The 25551-nt window shown below is 37.9% G+C and overlaps 1 protein-coding gene across 2 annotated transcripts in view; it reads right to left on the bottom strand.

The window, feature by feature from the left end:
* The window catches only part of TMEM131 (transmembrane protein 131), a 245368-nt gene that overhangs the window by 107338 nt on the left and 112479 nt on the right, over window positions 1-25551 (bottom strand). For both annotated transcript variants that reach the window (XM_047068675.1, XM_047068676.1), the window contains exon 4: window positions 18731-18799. In XM_047068675.1, the coding sequence (XP_046924631.1) occupies window positions 18731-18799 (69 nt within the window). The remainder of the gene's footprint in view (window positions 1-18730; window positions 18800-25551) is intronic.

Here is a 25551-nt window from a genome sequence, read left to right as displayed (position 1 = left end):
GCAGCCGACTTCGGCTCAGGTCATGATCTCGCGGTCCGTGAGTTCGAGCCCTGCGTCGGGCTCTGTGCTGACAGCTCAGAGCCCGGAGCCTGTTTCAGATTCTGTGTCTCCCTCTCTCTGACCCTCCCCTGTTCATGCTCTGTCTCTCCCTGTCTCAAAAATAAATAAAACGTTAAAAAAAATTAAAAAAAAAAAGAATGGCTGTTCTGAATCCCTCTGATTTCATGTCCATTTTAAGATCAGCCTGTCCATTTCTACAAAAATGTCAGTTGGTATTTTGATGGGAATTTTGTTGAATTCATAGATCAATTTAGGGAGTACTGCCATCTTTATTTGTGTCCTCTGATTTCTGAATATGAAATGGCTTCCATTTATTTATAGTTCTTTAATTTCTCTTGACAATGGTTTGTTGTTTTTAATATATAGGTCTTGCACTACTTTTGCTAAATTTATAGCTAAGTATTTTATTCTTTTTGATTTATTATAAATGAATAGTTTTCTTAATTTTAAATTGCTCATTGCTAGTATAGAGAAATATAATTTTGTATATTGATCTTATATCCTGTAACCTTGAACTCACTCATTCCAAGTTTTTAAAAGTGGACTGCTTATAATTTTCTATATACAAGAGTATAATATCTGAAAATAGAGATGCTTTTTCCTTTCCAGTCTGGGTGCCTACTGTTTCTTTTTCTTGCATAACTGCCCTGTTCTGGATGTAGGGGGAAAGCTTTCAGTCTTTCACCATTAAACAGAATGTTAACTATGTGACTTTCATAGAAGCTCTTTATCAGGCTGAGGAAATTCTCTTCTATTCTTAGTTTTTTGAGTGTTATTATCATGAAAGGATGTATTATTCAAAACCTTTTCTGTGTGTGTTATTTACTGACATACTCACATGTTTCCCATTTATTCTATTAACATGGTATATTACATTAATTGAATTTCAGATGTTAAATTAACCTTGCATTCTTGGAACAAATGCCACTTGGCCATGGTATATAATCTTTTTTAGATATTTTATTATTTTGTGGAGGAATTTTAACACATGGAGTATTGGTCTGTAGTTTTCTTATAGTGTCTTTGTGTGATTTTGGTATAAGGGTGATGCAGGCCTAACATACAGAGTTGGGAAATGTTCACTCTTCTATTGTTTGGAAGAGTTTATGATGGACTGGTATTAATTCTTCTTTGAATTTTTTATAAAATTAATCAATATGGCTTTCTGTGAGTCAGAGCTTTCATTCTGGGAAGTTTTTTGATTACTAATTCAAACTCTTGTTATAAGTCTATTCAGGTTTCCTATTTCTTCTTAGGTCAGTTTTGGAAATTTGTGTCTTTTCAGGAATTTGTCTATTTCAACTAAGTTAATGAACTTGTTAGCATACAGTTGTTCATGGTATTCCTTTATAATCCTTTTTTATTTCTTTTTAAGTTTATTTATTTATTTTGAGAAAGAGAGAGAGCATGAGTGGGAGAGGGGAGAGAGAGAATCCCAAGCAGGCTTTGCACTTGTAGAGTGCATTCTACAAGTGCAGAGACTGACAAGGTGCTTGATCTCACGAACCATGAGATCATGACCTGAGCCAAAATCAAGAGTTGGATGCTTAACCAACTGAGCCACCCAGGTGCCCCAATCCTTTTTTATTTCTGTAAGGTTATATTCTATACAAAGATCACCTCTTTCATTCCTGGTTTTAGTAACTTGAGTCTTTTTCTCTTTATTGCTTAATTTAGCTAAGGGTTTGTCAAATTTGTTGCTGTTTTGAAAGAACCAATTTCTGTTAATATTCTCTGTTTTTCATTTATTTCATTTATTTCTTCTCTAGTCTTTATTATTTCTTTCTAATTATTTTTTATTTTGCTTTTCTTTTCCTAGTTTCGTAAGGTGGAAGGTTAGATATCTGATTTGAGATTTTTTTCTTTGCTGATTAAGACATTTATAGCTGTAAGTTTCTTTCTGAGCAATGCTTTTGCTGTACCCCATAAATTCTGGTATATTTTCTTTTCACTTATCTGAAAGCATTTTCGAATTCCTTTCTTGATTTTCTTCTTTGATTCATTATTAAAGAATATGTTGTTTAATATCTCAAGATTCTTTTTTTTTTATTGCTTGCCAATTTATTTAATTAAAGAATGAAGTTATCAGAGAACATACTTTGTATGACTTCCAGATTTATAGGGGCTTACATTATGGTCTAGCATACAGTTTATCTTGGAGAACGTTCTTTGTGTGTGTGAGCAGTGTAAGTACTTTGTTGTTGAGTGGAATGTTCTATAGATGTCTAATGGCATTGAACTGTTTTCAGGTCTTCTGTTTCTTTTGTTATCTCTTGCTTAGATGGTCTATCCATTATTGAAAGTGGGGTACTAAAGTCTCTACTAGTGCTGAATTGTCTACTTTTCCCTTCAGTTCTGTCAGTTTTGCTTCCTATATTTTGGGTTTCTATTGTTAGTTGAGTCTTGCTTTTTTAATCTGAAAATCTTGGTCTTTTATAATTGGTGTGTTTAGACTATTTATATGTACAATTAATGTAATTACTGATATGGTTAAAGTACCATCTTGCTAGTTATTTTCTATTCTATCCCTTCTATAAAACTCTTTTATATGCAGAATTTTCTAGTCTTGGCCCAGTTAAACAGAAATCAATAAGAAAAGATAACTTGATTTTCTATAAATATGTAAATAGATCAATGCATGTGTAAATAACCCATGGATCAAAGACAAAATCTGAATAAAAATTAAGAACTATCTGGAATGAAAATTAAAAATTTATTAAAAGCTTGTAAAATAAACTTGATTCTGTGCTTAAAGAAAAATTCATGAATTTAAATGTATATATTTGAAGAAAAAAAAAGCCTAAAATTTAATGAACGAAGCATCCATGTCATGAGAAAAAGAACAGCAAATTAAATCTAAAGAAGATACAAGTAAAAAATGGATAAAAGCAAGTGTGGAAATCAATGTAATAAAACACGTAAAACAGAGATGATCTATGAAGTCAGAAGTTCACCCTTCTTGGGGGTAAAAAACTAGTAAGTTGACAACTACCTGGCAAGACTGAGAAAGAAAAAAGAGATGGCACAAAATATCAGTATGAGCAATGATAAAAGGGGGTATCGCTACAGATACTGCAAACATTAAAACAATATTAACAACTTTATGTTAGTAAATTTAAAAATTATCCTAAAACTACCAAACTCCCAGAAAAAAACACAGCTTACCAAAAGTGGTAAAATAAGAAAAAAAAAATATGTAAGCATTACAAAAAATAAAACTACTTAAGAAATTAAATTCATAATTTAAAACCTTCCCACAAAGAAAATTCCAGTCCATGGGTACTTTACTGGCAAATTTTACCGAATATTTAAAGGTAATATTCTAATAATTATTTTGTGGAAAAATAAGATGCAGATACAAAATGGGGAATAATGAGGAAGAACTCTATGACTCTGGATCTGAATTGGTAAAATATAAATTAGAATTATCAGTATGGGACATGACTTACATATATTCATTTATATAGTATATGCCTATGTTCCTCTATAGATCTTTTCACAAAAGCCTAGAAGCAATGACATCCAGAGCAATAAGCACACTTTGGTGCCCAGATATGGGTTTGAAATGTCATTTCCCCTAAAAAGAAACCAGGACTTCTCATACTTTTGGCTCATTCCAGGTCTAGGACAATGAAAACAGAGGGAAGTCTAGAACGTCTTGTTGAATCAGAAAGCAAAGAAATGTTCAAAGCTTAATGGAACTTACAAAAAATGATAGAAATCAGCTTCAACAGGCTTTTACTGGGAAAAATTATAAAATTTGGAACAAAAAGAACAGTGAAAGCAAAGGGTTATAACACATTAAATAAAGAAGAGAATATATGAGTCTATAATTGGGATCAACAACCTTTTTCTGTAAAGGGCCAGACAGTAAATATTTTAGACTTTACAGACTATGCAATCTCTGTCATAACACTCAACTCTGCCAATGTTGTGTAAAAGCAACCATAAAGTGTAAATGAGCATGTATGATTATGTTCCAATAAAACTTTTATTTACAAAAATGGGTGGCAAGGGCCATAATTTGCTGACCTTTTGTTTATAGTGACAGTCAAAGGAAAAAGAGAGGACGATACTTTTCACAGAAAAATCTTGGCTCCTAAATGAAAAAAAAAAACCTGCTAGAATCTGAGGAAAAAAAGAAATCACCATTTTGCAATTATCAATGTAGTAAATGATTTAGGCAAGAGTCAATAATATGATAAGTAGGTAGAACTACTAAAATGAAAGGTTGCTGGAGAACATGTTATTAACCCCACATATTACTTACTAATTACAAAAAGGAAAAGGTACCTTTACAATGTACAGAATCTGGTAGAGAGTACCTTAGGAAGTACTCAAACTCAGCATCATTAACAATTAGAAATATGGACCTTATTGGCCGCCTGATGTTATGTGATGGGAAATATACATTATCTATATAATGTTCTTGACAAAAGTATTTAGCCTGATTCTAATCATGAAGAAATAATGAGGCAAATCCAGTTTGTGGACTATTCTATACATCAACTGATCTGAACTACAAAAAATTCTATCTTATAAATGAAAAAAAGGAGAAAGGTAGTTTAAAGATTAAAGACACGAACCAACCAAATACAATGTGTCATCCTTGATTTGATCCTGGTTGGGGGACCATATACAATAATGGACATATTTTTGGCGATTAGGGAAAACTGAATATGGTTATATCTGTCCCTTAGGATTTACATACTAATGAACACAGGGATGAAGTAGCAGGATGTCCACATTTACTTAAAAAAAAAAAAGTAGTCTCTCTGTGTGTGTGTGTTGTGTGTGTGTGTGTGTGTGTGTGTGTGTGTGTGTAGAAGAGAGACAGTAAATGTGCTAAAGGTTGACTCTTGGTGAATCTAGATAAAGATTATATAGGTATTCACCATATTATTCTTCCAACTTTTCTGAACTTTTAAATTTTTCAAAATTTGGGGAAAACATTAAGACTTTCTGATTCAACAAAGTATGGGATGGGAAAAGTGAACAGGTTATAAGCTGGGAAAAGATATTTACAATATCTAAATATATCTTTAGACTTTAAAGTTATTTCTAGCTTACAAAAGGAATTTCTAACAAGTTACTAAGAATCCCGAAAGAAAAAAGGTCAAGAGATATGAACAGGCAATTCACAGAAGAGGAAACCCAAAAGGCCAATAAGCATATAAAAAGATGGATACTGTAACTTAATAGCAATCAGAGAAATACAAAATTAATGATGAAGTACCACATTATCCCTATTTAACTAGCAAAAACAGAAAGTTGGCTGATGTTAAGCATTAGTACAAATACAAGGGATGTGGAAATATAGGAAGGCACAGATAAGCACAAAAGCAACCAGGCAACACCTAGACAGTGATGTGTACTCACACTTTATGACCTATGCATTCCTCTCCTGGCCTTATATTCCAAAGAAATCCTCATGAAAGTCCATAAGTGAACCTGCAAGAGTACTCACTGCAGGGCTGTTTGTGGTGGTAGGGTATTAGAGATAATATGTATAGCCACTAAAGAAGGAGTTATGGGTAAAATGTGGATTCTTTGCTATGGTTAGAAATAAGAGAACAGATGGACATCTAACAAAAATGAAGCTTTAAAAAGGTAAGAAAAAGAAGGAACTATGCAGCCACTATGGAAACAATATGGAGGTTCCTCAAAAGTTAATAACAGAATTACCACATGATCCAGCAATCTTATTTCTTCCCATATCCAAAGGAAATGAAAACAAGATCTCAAAGAGATATCTGCACTCCTATGTTCACTGCAGCATTACTCACAATAGCCAAGGAATGGAAATAATCTAAGTGTCTGTCAATGGATGAACGGATAAAGAAGATATGATATGCTTATATGCAATGGAATATAATTCAGCCACAAGAAAGGACATCCTGCCACTTGCAACAACATGGATGGACCTTGGGGGCATTATGCTAAATGAAGTTAGACAGAGAAAGACAAACACTGGTGGCTACCAGGGGTAAGGGGGGGGAGCGAAGAGAGAGATGTTGGTCAAAGAGTACAAACCTCTAGTTAGAAGATCAATACGTTCTAGGGTTCTAATGTCCAGTATAGTGATTATAGTTGTTAATACTGTATTATGTACTTGAAAGTTGCTAAAACCTTAAATGTTCTTACCACAAAAGAGAGTGGTAATTATGTGCTGTGACGACAGTGTTAACCTTACCATGCTAATCATTTTGTAATGTGTAAGTATATCAAATCAATATGTTGTGTACCTAAACTTTTACAATGTTATGTTAATTACATCTCAATACAGCCAAAAAAGACCAAAAAAAAAAAAAAAAAAAAAACCAACAACCCCCCCCCCCAGAGTGATCTATATCACAGTATCTGTATACTGAAACATAATTACATAAACTACAAATATATAATAATATCTGACTGGGTAGCATATGTAAAACTACATATATACTTTATGCATTTTTCTATGTGTATATTTCATGAAAAAAAGTAAACAGCGTTATGGTAAAGTAATGAGAATACTATGGAAAGCAATACTACTCTATAATTATTAAGCATCACCATAATAAAACTAGAATAAAGCATTTGGAGGTTTTTTTTTTTTTTTTTGGTTTAGAGTGACCATCAGTTAAGATGGTTTTGTTACTTGAGGTCAGTGAGTTAAAAGGTATTTGCTGAAGGCCTACATGTAAGCCAGCTTTATCATGATGTTGGCTTATTTTTACAGGTGATTCTTATATAACTGTACGATGCTGAATCCTGTTTAGTCAAGAGACAGCCCATATATTAAATATGATCTCCCAAGAATTCAATTTGAAAAGTACTTTAACAAATGTTACACAAAACAGAATATTAGAGAACTCAGGACAGAAGTATTATAATTAAACATTACAATAAATAAAATCAAAGGTCATTTTATTGTCCAAGTAGAAAGATTAGTTTGTTTCCTTAAGGTTTCTGTTTAACGTCCTCATTAGGGCTTCACTTTTTTTTTTTTCTCCAAAATCCTTAAAGTCAAAAGTTGGTCAGAATTTCATGTATTGAATCTGACTTTTAATATAGTCACATTGTTTCACCTGATTTTCAAATTCCTTATCATCTAAATCAACATCAAAATCAATTTACCACCCCATTACTCATTTTTTTTGCAGCTTTGTCTATACTTTAATCTTGGATTATTTTAAATGTTGTAATTTTTAAAATTTTATTTTTTGAGAGAGAGAAAGAGTGCAAGTGACAGAGGGGCAGAGGGAGAGGAAGGGAATCTTAAGCAGACTCCACACTCAGTGTGGAACCTGAAGTGGGGCTCAACCTCACGACTGTGAGATCATGACCTGAGCAGAAATCAAGAGTTGGAGGCTTAAATGACTGAGCTACCCAGGCGCCCCTAATCTTGGATTATTTTAAACATTTTGTCTTTTCTACAATGGAATGACAGTCTCTTGTTCCATATTACACAAAAAAGTCAGGTTCATCTAGATAAGGTTTACCAATTTGTAAAGAACTATTCGCTTTTATAACACTTAACCCATTTTAAAGGTTTTGATAATGGTTTACACTATGGTTTATTTTACACATCATTTGAGAATTTCTTTATAATGATGACATGAAGTTTTCTTGTTGAGGTTAATGTTTTCTGGTGCCTCTAAGGGCTAAACACCAAGTCATATTTCCCTTCTGAGAGCTCAACACTGCAGATGCTACAAACTCTTGTCACAAGTGGGAAGGATGTAGAAGCAAAAAACTGGTCCAAAATAATTTCATGGCTTACAGTCCAGCCACCATGAGGTCTACAATCTTTCTGTGGCTTAAGAGTCCAACTGTGAGGAAAAAAAAAAACCAAAGGCAGAACCAGGGCTTAGGTCCTGAGGCAGGGGCAGAGGGGTATCTGCGGGACGCTTATAACAACACATTTAGGGTTAGGAAGTAGGAAGCTGATCGCCCTCAGAAGCTCTTCAAACTCAGTGGAATTCCTCTTGCTCCCGAGACTTTCTCGGGAGCTAGACCCCTTAACCAACAGGCTCATCAATTGCAGGTGGGGGTCACAGGACCATGAAACAGGGAAATAGGTACAGAGCCAGCTGGGGTCTCAAATTTTGTGTGTGATGCTGCAGGGAGCTGTACAAAGACAACATGGAAGATAAAATTCTTTTTTCTCAAGCTTTATATAGATATATAAATAGAATAACAGTACATGGAAACAAAAATGTCCTTATATCCTGAAAGTTTACCACTACACTCTTTCACAATTCAAATGTCCTGCAGGGTGACTGGCAACCAGTCATTCACTCCCTATGAATTCGATCTTCACGTTTTCCCTCCAATGACCTCAGTGTAATCAATCTCAGTTAAGATAAAGAAGACACGGTATAAGACGGACAGGTAATCTGGGGGATCCTTCAAGAAGACGACTGAAGATGGCCTTCTGTAGGAGAGGACTCTGAGGTAAGGAAACAAGCTTGGAGGCATAAGGAGCCTGGCAGGGGGGAGTGGATCAGAATGCTTGATTTGCAATGCTGCTGAGGCTGGTCTTGCCCTTTCTTCCAGGGATCAAAGAGGAAATGACACACCCTACAGAAATGAATCTTTGCTCAGGGGAGAAGGGTCATCTACTCGTGCTGTTCAAAGAAGTTTGTAGTAACAAGAACAGAGGGAACGTCTCAGGAAGGGTATCAGTAGGCCACTCTAGTTATGCAGGCTTGGACAGAGCAGGCTTCCTGCAGCTCTGGGCAGTCCACACCACAGGAAGCAGAAGGAGTCCTCCTAGGACAGAACTGCTTACAGACCTCATATTAAAACAGCTTCCCCTGCCCCTCCCTCTCCCTCTCTTCTGTTCCCTTGGAGTTGTGAACAGAATCCATGATAAAATGGGAGACTGAAAAGAGAAGTCACACTAAACCATGAAAAACTCTGGTCAAGTACTAATGCATGCTTACTTGTAAATAAGTAAGCAAAGCAATTATTTTTCTGCTACACAACAAATTATCACAAACTTAGAGGCTTAAAATGACACCCATTTATTATCTTATAGGTCTGTAAATCAGAAGTCCAGGCCCAGCATGACTGCTTGATCTGCTTAAAGTCTCAGTCACACATCTTCCAGGCTCATTCAGGTTATTGGTGATATTTAGGTTGCTTCCAGTCTCTTGCCATATGGCCCTTTCCATTTCCAAAACCGGCACAACAAACTCCCTTACATCAACACCTCTCTTGAAATCACTGCCATTTCTGTCTATGACTCTTACAGCCAAATGTGGAGGGCTCATGACATCATCTCAGCCTCACAGATTATTTCCCTGTTTTTTTTTTTTTTTTTTTTTTTCAACGTTTATTTATTTTTGGGACAGAGAGAGACAGAGCATGAACGGGGGAGGGGCAGAGAGAGAGGGAGACACAGAATCGGAAACAGGCTCCAGGCTCTGAGCCATCAGCCCAGAGCCCGACGCGGGGCTCGAACTCACAGACCGCGAGATCGTGACCTGGCTGAAGTCGGACGCTTAACCGACTGCGCCACCCAGGCGCCCCGATTATTTCCCTGTTTTAAAGGCCAACTGATTTGGGATCTTAATTACATTTCCAAAATCCTTCACAGCAACATCTAGATTTATGTTTGACTGGGAGAAGGTGTGTGTGTGCACCCTGGAGGCCAGGAATTTGGGAGGCCATTTTAGAATTCTGCCTGTCATAAACAGCATGCGAGACACTTGGCTAGACAGGTGAGATTTAAATTTTTTTTTTTAACGTCTATTCATTTTTGAGAGACAGAGAGAGACAGAGCATGAGCGGGGGAGGGGCAGAAAGAGAAAGAGAGACAGAATCCAAAGCAGGCTTTAGGCTGAGCTGTCAGCACAGAGCCTGACATGAGGCTCAAATTCACGAGCCATGAGATCATGACCTGACCCAAAGTCAGATGTTTAACTGACTGAACCACCTGGGCGCTCCTAGACAGTAAGATTTTAAAATAAAAAAAAGATTTTCAAATGCTTACAGTGCCAGTTCTGTTTGTTTCCATTGTCACCTACTCCAAAGACCAAAGGAGGGCCAAAGAGGACAGTGTGAATTATTTATAGATAAACCAAGTGGAATCAAATATACAGCTGTTCTCTGTGCTGTCTGTGCAGAGCTACTGACTGTCCATATTTCAGAAGAGTCTGAGGCACAAAAGAATTAGGAAGAATAAGTTATGAACTAGAGACCGGCTTGAAAAGTAAGCTGCAATTTTGTGGTCAATGGCAAGTTTCCCATGCCACAGAAAGACAACGCAATGCCAGGAAACAGCTGAAAAAATGGCTGAGCAAGTGCCCTCAGACAAACCTTATGAATGACAGTGACACAGCACTCTACCAAACACAACTTTTGGCAGGAAACTGGGTCAAATCAATATGCAGTACTCTGTACCACTCAATTACCACAAAATCTGAACATCTTCTTAAGCACATTTTAGATTGAGGGCTGAGGGGGCTGTTGGTGGAATAGTTAGAAACTTGAAAAGCTAAAAGGCACCAAACATCTCTTTAGAAGAGAACCTACTTGATTTTACTGGACTATGAAAAAGTGACTGGAAGAAACACCTTTCAAGAACTGAATTTAACTTGAAAATAAAGACCTCCATTTTAAGCAACAGTTTCCATTTTTCTTTAAGCCATCAGGTCTCCATTTTAAGCTTTAGATTTGAAATCAAGATTTTCTGTACTTAATAATTACATAAACCAAAGAACTCAGCAAACCAAGTTTCCACCCAAAGCATCTTTCTGCACTCTGCAACAAATGTTTGAAAAAAGTTGTTGTTATGGAAACAGAAAAATATTTAACAGCAATGGCATAAATAACTGAGGGGGGTGCAGAGGGATGCGGGGAGGTGGTCATGTCCAGACTGTTCCAACTAACTGTTAATAGAGAGATGGGGGGAAGGGAGGGGAGAGGGGAAAAGAGGTAGAATTACAGAATCAATTGAAATGTAATAGATGAAAACAAAGAAAGCCTATTTTTGAAGAAAGTTAACATGATTTACTACGAAAGAAGCTCTAGAGGGCAGTAGGAATGAGCAAAGTAGTGAGAGGAGTCAGTTACGGGGGAGTCTAGAAAGCAGCCAGGGTACTAGAGTGGCATCCTTGCTAAGAGGCCTGAAACTCTCCTGGAAGCCCTGGATGACCATCAGATACACCTTGGAATGGTAAATTCTATCCAATTGAGAGTTGTTCCAGATACTGCAAAGGGTGTTTTAAAACCGATTTACCAAAAATGACCACAAGCAATGGAAATAGGTTACAGAAAACATACAAGGCAAAACTTCAGTGTGTGAGTCAAGGTAGTAAGCAATGATAACTACTTACACTTTTTGGAAAAATACTGTAAAGTGTTCTGTTAAGGATATTCTTCTCAAGTCCTTAAATTATTGCTATACATATCAAGACAATGAAACATTTCCAGCATGGGCATTAAGTCAGTACACTGCCGGATCAAGTAGAAAAGGTATAACAAATATTCATTGTAGTCTGACAAAATCACTTGAGAATGTAAAATTAAGTTAACTGAAATCAAGAAATCAACAGGCAATCTGGTTGGACTTAATTTACTGAAGGGGCACCTGGGTGGCTCAGTCGGTTAAGCATCAGACTTCAGCTCAAGTCATGATCTCACGGTTCGTGGGTTCGAGCCCCATGTCAGGCTCTGTGCTGACAGCTCAGAGCCTGGAGTCTGCCTCAGATTCTGCGTCTCCCTCTCTCTCTGCCCCTCCCCGGCTCGTGCTCTGTCTTTGTCTCTCTCTCAAAAATAGACATTAAAAAAATTTTTTTTAAATAAGATAATGTACCATATGTAAGTGTTAAGTGTGGTGCACCTGGGTGGCTCATTGGGTTGAGCGTCCAACTCTTGGTTTTGGCTCAGATTATGATCCCAGGGCCGTGGGATCAAGCCTTGTGTACTGAGCGTGGAGCCTGCTTTGGATTCTCTCTCTCTCTCCTTTGCCCCTCTCTCCCACTCATGTTCTCTTTCTACAATAAAATTTTTCAAAAGTGTTGAGTGTGAAACATGTACCAGAGACACAAAAATAAATAGGTAAATTATCTTCACAGCCTGGTCTAGCAGGGAAACAGACATCTAAACAGACAATTAGAGCAAAACCCAGCGCACTGACATAAGTCAGTAGATGTCATGAGTTATGAAGACTCTAATTTCATTTCTGATGTTTGATTACATCCCACACCTGGGCAAGCAGATAAGAAAGCCAGTTCTCTCTCTCTCTCTCTCTCTCTCTCTCTCTCTCTCATCTAGTGAGAAGTTCAAACTTTGCAAGTTTGCCCCAGCCTCACCAACTCCTTCCTGCCAATAAAAGCCAAGCTAGTCTCCTTTCTCGGCACTCTAAAGGGCATTTTTCAGACTTGCTGGGGAGCCCACCCTGCATGCTTCATTCTGTGAATATAATAAACTTGGTGTGTGTGCATGTGACATTATCAGTCTTGACAGCTGACCCAAACTTTGGGTCGGGATCCATCCCACCTCTGTGAGGTGAACACAACACCATGGAAGCAGACAGAAGGCACTTTCGACCTCTGCTAGGCAGGCTGGGGAAGGCTTGCTGTACAGAGAAGAGGAGTACTCTACACTACTAAAGGTCATTAGGGATTCAACAGGCCAAGGAGGTTGTAGTGGACTCCAACTGGAGTATCTGCCCATTGTATGATTTCTCTGCACTGGATGAAACCCTTATAAACATAGGGACAACACCTGGAAGGCATGTTCACTATCAAATACTCTCCTTGTTTGTTTGGTGGGGTTCATACATGATCTAACCATAGGTTATCAGTGTGCTACTCTTGAGATTTTTCAAACTAAGGGAAAAGAAGCTATGAATGCGGTGATAGAGGGAGGCTACAGAATATAGGTCTGAAGAGCAGTCAGTGGATTTGTTTTCATCGTCATAGGAAAAAGCTATTGGCAGTGGGAGAGAATAAGCCAATACAGAGTGGGGCAGAGATACAAGACAGAGAGAAGACTCCTGGCGGTGTGATAACATGGATCCTGTTGTCTCTGGGTCATAGCTGTATCTCTGACCTTTCTGCAGATATATTACAGTCCTCAGTATTCCTTCCAATATATGTTCATTTTTGCCTCTGTAGTTTCAGTCAGATTTCTATTACTTAGAACCAAACAACTACAGCACTAACCAAAACAGACGGATTAAAGGCACCCTGTAACTACTGTTAATTTTCTTACAAGTAATACTACTATAGCTATGTAGCATGTTCTTATATACGGAAATGTGTGCTCAAGAGTATTGGAGTAAAATGGCATTATGTCCACTACTCTCAAATGATTTAAAATGGGCAAAAATATGAAGTAAATATGGCAAAAATATTTATTTTTGAATTTAGGTTAAGGGCATATTTATTACCTGTCCTTTCTCCTTTTTTTTTTTTTTTTTTTTTTTTTTTTTATTATATGAAAGTGCCCACAGAATTCTTTTTACAGGGGAGACTCAAAGTATGTACAACATGCCTGAACTTGGAAAGCCCAGTTACTTCAGGAAATGGTAAGTAGTGCTCCACAGGGGTGGTTTAGGGTGGGGTCGTACAGGAGAAAGGTAAAGGACAGATTTTATATTGAGAAATTCAGTATTTATCCTAAAGACATCAGGAACCATCAAAGGATTTTTTGTGGGAAAGCATACAGGAAATGACATGGTTAGATGTGGATAGTAAAAAGATTTCTCTGTTGATAGTACAGATCATAAATTGGAAAAAGGCAGGCATGTGGTAAGAGTCTAGATAAGAAATGATGTGAGGGCCTGAATTAAGAGGAGAAAGGTGAGAAATCAAGATTAGAGAAAAGCAGATATGAACAATTGATAGAATTCTGGTAATGGATTTTGGTGGGGGGGGGGGAAGGGATGGAGTGCTTTGAGGTAAAGGAAAGAATCCAGAAAACATCAGGATTTCTGGCTTTGGTGACTAACTGGTACCATTCACAGAGATTGGAAATACAGAAAAGCAGGACACACTGAGTTTAAGGTGTTGTTGCAAACACAAGGTAAGTGGTAGGGGGAGAGGGGCGAGACACAGATTGGGAAACCATAGGCATATGCCAAGGGCATGGAAGAGATCACCCCGTAAAAAACGTGGAGTTGGCTAAAAGGGGCTGAGGAAAGAGAAGCAGCTATAGTTAGGGGACAGACAGGGAACAGAACCCTGAAAGAGACTACAAAAAAAGAGCTTTAGACACAGGAGAAAAACACAGAGTGAGTTCACAAGGATAGAGGTCGACAAAGATCTGAGAAGGAGGAAGAAGTCAGCGGTGCCACGTACTCTACAAGAGATCAAGAAAGACAAGATTAGTGTTATCCAACAAGAAGACCTAAAGTAGGGCAGTTCCAGGGTCGATTAATTCAACACTATAATCAAGGACTCAAGTTCTTTCCACTTTTCCACTTTCAGACACATTTTGCTGGCTCTATCCTTAGACTAGCACCCCTAATTGCAACATGGTTCCCATAGTACCCCAGGTATTGCCTGCAGACAATATTCAGCATGGAAGAGAGGTATTTCTTTTTTAAGTCTCTTTTTTAGAGTGGAAAAAAAAAATCTGTTCCCTGAAATCCTTTAGTAACAATCAGTTACTTCCTAACCCACTGAAAATTTACTTTCTGCAGTGAAAACGCACGACTTCACTCTCTTTGTACTAAAACTACTTTCAAGTTTCATAAAAAGAAACTTAGCTCTAAACTGCTGGGCAAATTCTTCCAGTCACATTATCTGCAATCTTGTAGGGTCAAAATTCAAAATTTAGTAACCTCTTTGTTTATATCCATGTGGTGGCTTTGTGGTCTATGAACTGGAGTGGGCTGAACTATAGTCCCCAGAATTCCCTCATACATTTCTGCATAGGGTGGGTTACACGTGATGCTCTCTCCTGAGAGCTGGAACATGGAAGGGAGGCAGCCGCCATTTTGTAGCATACATATACCTTCTCCCAGTTATTCACTCAAACACCAATGTAGGTGCTGCTGGGAAGGGAGTCTGCAGAGATAATTCAAGTCCCTAAGCAGCTGACTTCAAATTAATTAAAAGAGAGATTATGTAGACCTCTTTTAACTAGTTGGAAGCCCTTTCAAAGAGAAGTTAGGCCTTACCTAAGAGACTCCAAATAACAGATGGATCTGCAATTGTTCTGCTTCCTCAGCATCTTCCCTGAGAACCTGCCTGTGGATATCAAGCTTTAAGTTCCTGCCCCTGGGGTTCCAGACTACTCATGATCTTCCATTCCTGACTGCTTGCCCCTGTACACTTTGGGCTTAACCAGTTACCACACTGTATAAATCAATTCCTCATAAAAACTCCACACATATATATACTCACACAGTCATATAAAAACTCTGACTGAACCCTAATATACATGTGTTCACATCTGCCCCCAACTCCTACTTCTACAGATCCACTTCTACCTTTGTGAGAAAAAACAAACTCCATTCAGTGCTCTCAGACTGGATGAAGAGAAGTTTAAAATGGTAGAATGGCTTCTTTTTCTTTTTTTTTTTTTCCTTTCCACTATTTTGGGAGTAGCATGTAAATTTGCTGGCTTAGGGAATAGTCTAGTATACCTACTATATTCATTTCCTGTGCTATACCTAGGACCTCATGCTAGGCTTCAAATAATTTTCTTCACTGTATTGCCTGAACCTTGCTTGCACTGGAGTTCACCTGTCCACTCACACACTTTCAATAAACTTCCACACTTTCTCTCAGCTCATGAGATTTCAGTTCCAGGCTCTTAAGGAAATCCCATCTATTCCCTCTCTAGTCACACATTAATTCACTTATTCTTACCAGTTCTCTTTGTGCATGACACCAAATTATTCTCTAGCCTAAATATTAATTGAAAACCTTTATATTCTGCATATCATTTCATTTTACAACTCCATTCTTAGGACTTTCTCCTGAGGATATAGTCATGCTGTATTTAAATCATTAGCTTCAGCACTGTTAAGAATTAAACTTAAAACAATATAAAAAAATAAATGAATTTAACAGATCTATCCTTACAATTTAATGTCCTTTAATACCATAAAATAAAGTAACAGATAATTCAATGGAATAAAGAAGAAAATACACTGTATTATGTTTAGAAAGCAGGTTATAAAACAGTTTGTGTTCAGAAAATATGGTTATGTTTTTTGTGACTCGATAAATAAATATAGAGGTATGGAAAAAGGACTTGAACTATAAAAGTTCAATGTTAAGGGGCTGAGGGGCTGAACTGTTGGTAATTTTTTATTTTCTTCTTTCCCTTGGTAAGTATCTTCTAAGTTTACTACAGTGGACATGCACTGCTAGCATAATAAGCAAAATCCCAGTAAGTTCTGTGGTGGTGATTTAATAATCTGTGGCCTAGAACAGGAATTCCTCACTAGCTCTGAAGGATCTGGGATGGACCTTGAGAAGGATGTCTAGAAAATCCCTGAACCTGTGTGCAAGATGCCATTTGTATACAACTGTGTGTCTTTGTGTGAGTTTGGAGAGAGAAAGGAAGAGGTTCACAGCTTTCATCTAGTCCTCAAAAAAAGGTTAAAATCACTAGTCCAGAATCCTGTGTGACATTATCTCAATTTCTCCTATTTCAGGGATGGGCCATTATTTAAAGGATCCAGGGAGAGAGAATTTGGAACAGGAATTCCTAATTTCTATTTAGGCATTTTGTACAGCTGAAAATGTCTTTATCTCAAGTGATGTATAAAATTTATAAAACTCTCTAAAAAAACAAATTATATAAAGTGAAAAGGACTGGATATAACTTTTGACAAGATCTCTCCAGAATAGTTACTGTTAAGCTTTCCAAGTAAGAATACCTGGTGCTTGAGACTAATAGTTTCAGTGTTGTAGGCTGACCTCCTCTCCCTGCCCTCATGCATCACTATAAATACTGCTCATGCCCTAATATCAGAATGTTTCTTCATTAGTCTCTGTTCTGGTCCACTCTAGGATGAGAGAACATACTTAAAGAGAATTTTACTGTAGAGATAAAACTCACTGTTAGAAAATAATGAACTCTTTTATGAAGATCAAAGTATGTGCCATATTTCTTTAAATCTCTTACATCTGACAGAAGGAGACTGTGGGTGACACATTACTATGAATGGATTAAGGCTCTACTTTATGTTCCTTGCAATCTCGACATTGTACCTAAACCCTTTTTATAAGAAATGATAGTGATGTGTTTCCTATCTAAACACTATGGTCTTTTCTTTGTTTAAATGTTTATTATTTATTTTGAAAGAGAGAGAGAGAGAGAGAGAGAGAGAGAGAGAGAGAGAGGGAGGCAGGCAGGCAGAGAGGGAAGGAGCGATAGAATCCCAAGCAGGCTCTGTGCTGTCAGTGCGGAGCCTGATGTGGGCTCTATCTCACGAACTTTGAGATCTTGACCTAAGCAGAAATCAAGAGTTGGGTGTTGAACCAACTGAGCCACCCAGGCCTCCCAGAACATTATGGTCTTTAAATCTAACACCCAGAAGTCAAAAATTTTTTTTTCTAAGTAGGCTCCATACCCAGTGTGGAGCCCAATATGGGGCTTGAACTCATCATCCTGAAATCAAGACCTGAGCTGAGATCAAGAGTCAGATACTTAAACTGAGCCACCCAGACACCCCAGAAGTCAATTTTGCTTACATAATGACTATTCCAAGATATTGATTCCATCTAGAAATGCCCAAGGAATCACACGAACTTTTCTGTGCACTCCCACCACCCAAATCCATGATCTGTGTCAGAATATAATCTCCTTAGAAGATGGGGGCTGCTATCAGATATCTTGCTATTAATGCTAACTACTCTAACGTGGTTCTACACAAATATAATTAGTGTATTTGATTATTCCAGGTTTGAGATTGGAAATAAATTATTCAAACCTAATGTGTTTACTATAATAAAAAATGACTAATTACAATTTTGACAACACTAAAGAAAATTACAAATTTCATTAACTGAATCAAAAGAGATCTACATACAGTTTCTCTATCACTTACCTTTCAAATTCTTTTTTTCTCCTAACTTACCAGAGTGTCATTAGTCTAGCAGTTATATCACTAAGATATTCTCTTTATCTACTTGCTAAATTAGGTTGGAACCAAATACAGATGAAGACTTGTCTTCTCCCCAGTGTATCTGAGATGTGCAAAACCTGATACCCAGAGGTAGAAGGGAAGCCAGAAATCTGGTTTGAGGAAGCAATTCTGTGGTTGAATCACAACTCTCTGCAGGATTTTCTTTTGTTTGTCCTTTTGGGTTACTGATAATATTTATTTGGTGATATATAGAAGTTTGCACTTTAAAAGCACATGCAAACAAATAAATACTGTATCTTTCTATATCCACATGGAAAACTTACATAATAAAAGTGGAGATAAAGTGCTAATCAGAAAAGTAACCTAAAAGTTTCATGCAGCTCCTGAATATAAGATCCTTTGAACCAGGGACTCTATAGGTAGTTATCTTTCAAACTTCAGAAGTTAATACTCATAATAGATACTTGCTTCCCATTTTCAAACCATATTCAACAACACGGTTTCCTTGACGACTTGAGAATGTAACTTTCTCATAGAGACAACATGGGTGAAAAGCAAGACAAATGCATGCATAAAATACAAATAATAGTTTAATGAGAAACTATGGTCTGAAAATTTTAAACTTACTGTTCATGGAAATCCAGCATTGGTGGCTCAAATCGTATAGGTCTGCAATTACCCCGGTACAGAGATATACTGTAAGTAAAAAGAAAACAGCGTAAGAAATAATTCTTTAAAATATATATCCCCAAACTGAAGTCAAACACTTGAATTCTGTCACAAGAAAGAATACTTTCTAAGTAAGAATACTCGGTGTTTGAGCCTAACAATTTTGGTGTTGTATGCCGACCTCCTCTCCCTGCCTTCAGGTGCCGCCATAAATACTGCTCGTGCCCTAATAATCTCAGAATGGTTCATTAGTCTCCATTCTGGTCCACTCTAGGATGAGAGAACATACTCAAAGACAATTTTACTGTAGAGAGAAAACTCACTGTTAGTTAGAAAATAATGAACTCTTTTATGAAGATCAAAATACATGCCATGTTTCCTTAAATCTCTTGTATTTGATGGAAGGAGACTGTCATCTTTAGGAAAAATGGAGTCTAATGTCCTATCAGGATTGTGCATTACTTTTCTTATTAGATGAAATCAAGAAATGTACGTTTTAAAAAATGAAGAAAAGGGAGTATTTTTCCTATTCAAAGGTATGTGAAAGCAGAAAATGCTCAAGTAGATTCAATGTTGAAATTTATTTGGTTGATATAGTTGATACCAACATATCTAAATATGTTCACTTGTATTTTTTGATACCTGCACAATGCACAAAAAATAGTCAACACAACTACACATCCTTGGCAGACAATACAGTATACAGACAAAAACCACAATCACATCGTAACAAGAGTGTCAAAGGAACTAAACAAAAATGAATTTGGGGACAAAGTTTTAGGAACTGAAATAGCTTTTTCATTTGAGAGTTCGGAACACATCGATCTATAACATCTTAGCCTAAATATATGAATATCATTTCTAACTTTCCCACTTGATACTAGAACTTCTCACCAAAACAGATTTCTGAACAGCAAACCTCCTAAACATCACCATGACACGCCCTAACACTGATGCAATATAGAAATGACCGGGAGGATGTGGGGATGTCCACATGCCTCTAGTCATCTGTTTAAGCACAGAGAAAGTAAAAAATTCAGGAAGCCACTAACATTTCTAAATAGTGAATGTTTATCTTTCTGTTGTATTTTAAGAAATGATGTTAGAGCAAAACCATTCTGTAAGACTTTATTTCCATTACCATAATTCACAAGAACACAAGCTTCAAATGATACATTAGAAATATATTAGAAATAGACAAGGACATTGAGAATATGTTGCAAATTTAGCTTTAACTCAACTCTGCAAAGATTACATAGTCTGAGTAGTAGAATCAATGTGCTAAAAGTAATGTCTGAAAGAGTTTTTAGCTTGATAATCCCTCTACATATGCTGAACAGAAAAGATGAAAAACACAAATAAGGAGGAAAACAGCAAATTTAAGATTCTACTTTACAAAAAATCTAAGATCCTACTTTGCAAAAATCTAAAGACACTGGAACAAAGAAGGCACAAGTGCCCCCAAGACAGGAGCCACTTGCAGTGAGAGGTAAAGAATCTACTCTCTTTTGATTTCTGCTCTCCTTAGGCATGATATAACAAGGATACTCTCTGGCACCTTTAAATCAAGGGGATGCCGACTAGCTTATCAGTTTCAAGGGTGTGAAACTCAAACATACAAAGTCTTAATCCAATCAAGGGGGAAAAGTATAATGCATGAAGCATATGTATATGTCATTAATTTATATATATAAACATTGACTGTATTAGATGCTAGAGATATAAAGAAGATTAAGATACAGTTTTTTTTTTTCTCTCTCACAGAAATGAGAATCTATTCCCCAAGTTGCAAATGGAAGCATCTAAAGTGGTCAGGTAAGATCAAAAACAAAAACAAAAAACATGCATACCCCCATTGACTCAACACAAAGGTAGTGAATGCTTGGGGCTGTCTAGTGGCCAGTGCTATGGGAACAAGGCAAAGAGCCTGCTCTCATTGCACTAACATCCCAGTAGGGGAGACAAAAGTAGAACCTACAAGGTAAATGATGGGACATACAAAGAGACAGACCAAACATGGTAGGAACAGAGAAGCCTTCTGTGAGGAGGGGTGCTGCAGCCAAGACCTGAGTGGTGGAGATCCGGGGGAAGAAAGGAGACATACCTTGGCATGTTGAGGAACAGAAGGCCGAAGTGGCCAGAGTGACGGGAAGGAGGGGGTGGAAGTAGGAGCTGAGATCAGAGAAGTACAAAGGCCACGTCTCCTTTCAGGAGCCTGCATTTTATTCTAAGTGTAACAAAAAGCCTCTGTCGTGTTTTCATCAAGGGAGTGACATGATCTGACGCATCTGACAAGGTTAATTCTAGATGCTGTATGCTGTAGGAGCCCCAGAGTGACAGCAAGGGAGTCTCGCAGTAGTCCAGACAAGAGGGGATGATGGTAGCAGTGGTCTGTGGGAGTGCAAGGCAGTGTGGCGAGAAATGGCTCTTCTCTGAATGTATTTGGAAGGTAAAGGCAATAGGTCATGCTGATGGATTGGTTTTGGAACGTGAGAGAAAGGAGAGAAATCAAGAATGACTTAATTCTAAAATTTTGGCCTGAGAAACCAGATATGTAGTCATGACATAGGAGGTGTGGGTAAGAAGTGAGGAAGGATAGACAGTTTAGACGTTCAAGAGTACTTATGGTTTTAGACATTTAAATTTGAGATGTCTTATCTAAATGAGATGTTAAGTAGGCTGCTGGATATATATGGTTATTACTTTCCATAAAAAAGTTACTGACTTAAAAAAAAAAGTTAATGACTTTTTTTAAATTTTTATTTTTTAAAGTTACTGATTTTTGTGTACTGATCTCATACCCAAATCACTTTGGCAAGTTGATTCTAATAGTTTGTCTATAGATTCCCTTAGATTTTCCTGTCAATACCTGTGCTGCCAAAATGATCACTATCTTTGATTACCTCTGTAGACAAATCATCTGCAAGCAATGGCAATTCTATTTCTTCCTTTTAAATCCTTAGAACTTGTTTCCATTTTTTAAAAATTTATTAAAAAAAATTTTTTAATGTTTTATTGTTTGAGAGACAGAAGAGGGCGCAAGTGAGGGAGGGACTGAGAAAGAGGAAGACCCAGAATCCGAAGCAGGCTCTAGGCTCTGAGCTGTCAGCACAGAGCCTGACGCAAGGCTTGAACCCACAAATGTGAGATCATGACCTCAGCCGAAGTCAGATGTTTATATGACTGAGCCAGCCGGGTGCCCCTTGTTTTCATTTTTTATGCTTTAAGTGGGCTAAGACCTCCCAAAAAGTGCTCCACAGAAGTGGTGTCTGACATTTGTTATTTACAGATTTCTCACAAAATATGAGAGGGGAAAAATACATAAAGATGATTCCCTCATAAACAAACATGTATTTTCAAAACAATAGCAGATTTATGTCTAAGAAACAGTTTAATATTTGAGTGGGTACAACACAAGTTGTCACAGGTATAATCTTATTTAAAAAAACCCCAAAATTCAATGACATAGCTGTCATGTATCCACAGCTGACAGAGATGTTTGCTACTATGCTTATTTCAAAAAATTTCTTTTAGGGGCGCCTGGGTGGCTCAGTCGGTTGAGTGTCCGACTTTGGCTCAGGTCATGATCTCACGGTCCGTGAGTTCGAGCCCCGCGTCGGGCTCTGTGCTGACCGCTCAGAGCCTGGAGCCTGTTTCAGATTCTGTGTCTCCCTCTCTCTCTGATCCTCCCCTGTTCATGCTCTGTCTCTCTCTGTCTCAAAAATAAATAAACGTTAAAAAAATAAATAAATAAATAAAAGGGCATGACATTGTTTAGCGTTTTATTAACAGAAAGCAAATGTTTGCAAGTCTTTAATGTTGAAAAATAAATTGGGGCAAAGGCAATGTAAAAAATGGTATTCTTTGCCAATTTCAAAGAAACAGACTGAGTGAGACATTATAATAGAATATTGGATGATTTTATGCTTCCTACAGTGATTGTATTTGTTCTCAAAGTCTCAAATATTGTTATTCCTTTTATTATTTATTTGGGGATAAGGAGATGCATAAGGACTATTTTCTGACTTCAAGCAAGGGAACAACTGAGAAGATACAAAAAATCTTTCTTGTGAGACATGGTCTATGTTGCTTGGTGGACTGTGAGGTCCAAGTTAAGCAGGTAGCTCCCAAATGAAGCAAATAAAGCCTTCTTGGAGCTTTGGGAATTTGTTTAAACCAGGAAATTTAAAATGTTTTCCTAAAGGCAATTAGTACCTAAACAAAAGGTACTCTTTGGCCCAGTACTTCTTAAAGAATGCTCTGTGGTCTACCTGTATCTTTCTTAATCATCTAGAACGCTTGTAGAAATGCAGATTCCAGAGCCCCACCTCCAGAATGTGATTCCTTAAGTCTAGAAAAAACCCAGAAACCAGTTATATTCTCACATTTGGTTACTACTCTTTTGCATCTTGATCCACAATAAGTACTGCAAGCAGAAATAAGAGGGGAAAAGTACCTTAACATATAAAATTTTCAAAGTCATCAACAGTTTAAAATAGTTTCAAATATGATTCTTATTAGAGACAGCTGAAAAACAGTGACTTAAAATAAATCACATAATTATAAATTTTAGCTTAAATTTTCATTTCTCTAAAGACTAATAATGTTGAATATAATTTCATTTATTTATTGTTCAATTAGATATCTTCCTTTGTAAAGTGTCTATTCAAAGTTTTTTAACAGGGGTGTTTGTCTTACTGAGTTATAAGAGGTCTTCACATATTCTAGATACATGCCCTTTGTCAAATATGTGTACTGTGAATATCTTTTCCCTGTTCCTCCTTTTCTTATTATAAATGTTGTCTTTTGGGGAGTGATGTCACTGAGACAGTGACTCAAGTTGTTGCTAACTGTAGCACCCTTCACAGGAAGACCAACCTGCAACTATCCATGGACACGACACTTATTGTGAAAATCCCAGAACACAGCAGTGAGGTTGAAGAACCCTCCTGGACCACAGAGACTGAAAAGGACTACATTAGAAAGGTAAGGGGAATGGCTACACTCTGACCACATCACCTCTCCAAGGCAGGGACAGAACCACACTAAGAGAGTACCCTGGGCCTACAGTTTTTCCAGTGGGAAAGATATAGACCAAGGTGGATGTCCAGCTTCCTCAGTGTTATGGGTTGCTTCCCAGAAGGCACACTTGGGTCTTGTCACAAGGGGACCACTGGGGGAATCTGCAGGGGTGAACCTGTGGGTCTTGACCACTGGAGATCAGATTGGGATGCAAGGGAGGGAAGGATGTACAGCAACCAGTGCTTGGATCTTGACAGACCACACTCCTCCTAGCAATGACACCCAAGTGGAGATCCTAGGCAGTGGCTATGCCCAACTGCAAAGTCAAGCCACCGGCCCGTCTGGCCAGGGAGCTTGGTGGACGATTCCATATGATTTAGATCCCTACCCAATGAGCCACACCTGCCACAAGCCTGTTCTATAGCCCAGTCTGGGCTGGGAAGCAAATTAAAAGATCTGTTTAGGGTTGAATATAACTCCACCCCACCCAACCAGGAAGCCTAACCAGAACATCTGGGAAGCTGCATAGCTTAACCTGCAGCCCTGCTTAAAAGGACAGTTGAGCAGAGAACCCAGCCAGTGGCTTAGCTCATGTGCAGAGCTGAGGTGGTGGCCCCATCTGGCCAGAGAGCTTGGTGGGCAGCTTGCTAGATTCAGGTCCCCAGCCATCAAGTCATAATGGCTAGGGAGCCTGTTTTAGGGCCCCATACAGGCAGGGAAACAAATTCATAGTCTTGCCTAACTGCTGAGTATAGCACCCAGTCCTGCCCAACCAAGAAACATGGGCAGAGAATCCAAGCACTGTGGAGGCCATGTTCTAGCTGTGCATGGACAGGGAACTAAGTCAGCAGTCTTATCTAACCATTCCCAGCCAGTGCCCCTGCTGACATCAGAGCTCAGTAAGCATCCTTGGCCAAATAGCGACCTGGATAGTAAATCCCACTTGTTCAAGAAACTTTCAGCTGGCTCATTAAGAACCCCAAGTTAAGCTGACTAAAGAACTGTCTCTGTAAGAATACACAGGTAACTAAATAGAATTAGAAAAAAAAATGCCTGAATGAAATGAGAAGTTCAACAAAGAAACAAACTATAAAAAAACAACAACCAGGGGCGCCTGGGTGGCGCAGTCAGTTAAGCGTCCGACATCAGCCAGGTCACGATCTCGTGGTCCGTGAGTTCAAGCCCCGCGTCAGGCTCTCGGCTGATGGCTCAGAGCCTGGAGCCTGTTTCCGATTCTGTGTCTCCCTCTCTCTCTGCCCCTCCCCCGTTCATGCTCTGTCTCTCTCTGTCCCAAAAATAAATAAAAAACGTTGAAAAAAAAATTTAAAAAACAACAACCAAACAGAAATCCTAAAGATAAAGAATATAATAATTGGACTGAAGAATTCAACAGAGAGCGTCAGCAACAGATCTGACCATCAGAAGAAAGAATCAATGAACTGAAAGGTAATTTTGAATTATTCAAGAAGAGGAGCAAAAAGAAAACAGAATGGGGGAGCACCTGGGTGGCTCAGTAAGGTGAGTGTCTGACACTTGGTTTCAGCTCAGGTCATACAATATATGTGTTAATCAACTGTTTATGTTATCAACAAGCCTTCTGGTCAACATTAGGCTATCTGTAGTTACGTTTTTGGAAAGTCAAAAATTATAAGTGGATTCTCAACTGGACAGGGGGTTGGTGCTCCTAATTCCCACACGGTTTTCAGTGTATGGGTTTCAAAGTCTGGTGTTTTTTTGTTTTTTGGGTTTTTTTTTTT

Source organism: Lynx rufus, unplaced genomic scaffold, assembly GCF_022079265.1.
Source record: "Lynx rufus isolate CCGP_SWC_20201006 ecotype Redwood Valley unplaced genomic scaffold, mLynRuf1.p SCAF_8, whole genome shotgun sequence".
NCBI classification, from domain to species: Eukaryota; Metazoa; Chordata; class Mammalia; order Carnivora; family Felidae; genus Lynx; species Lynx rufus.
This window is presented reverse-complemented; position numbering and strand designations above follow the sequence as displayed.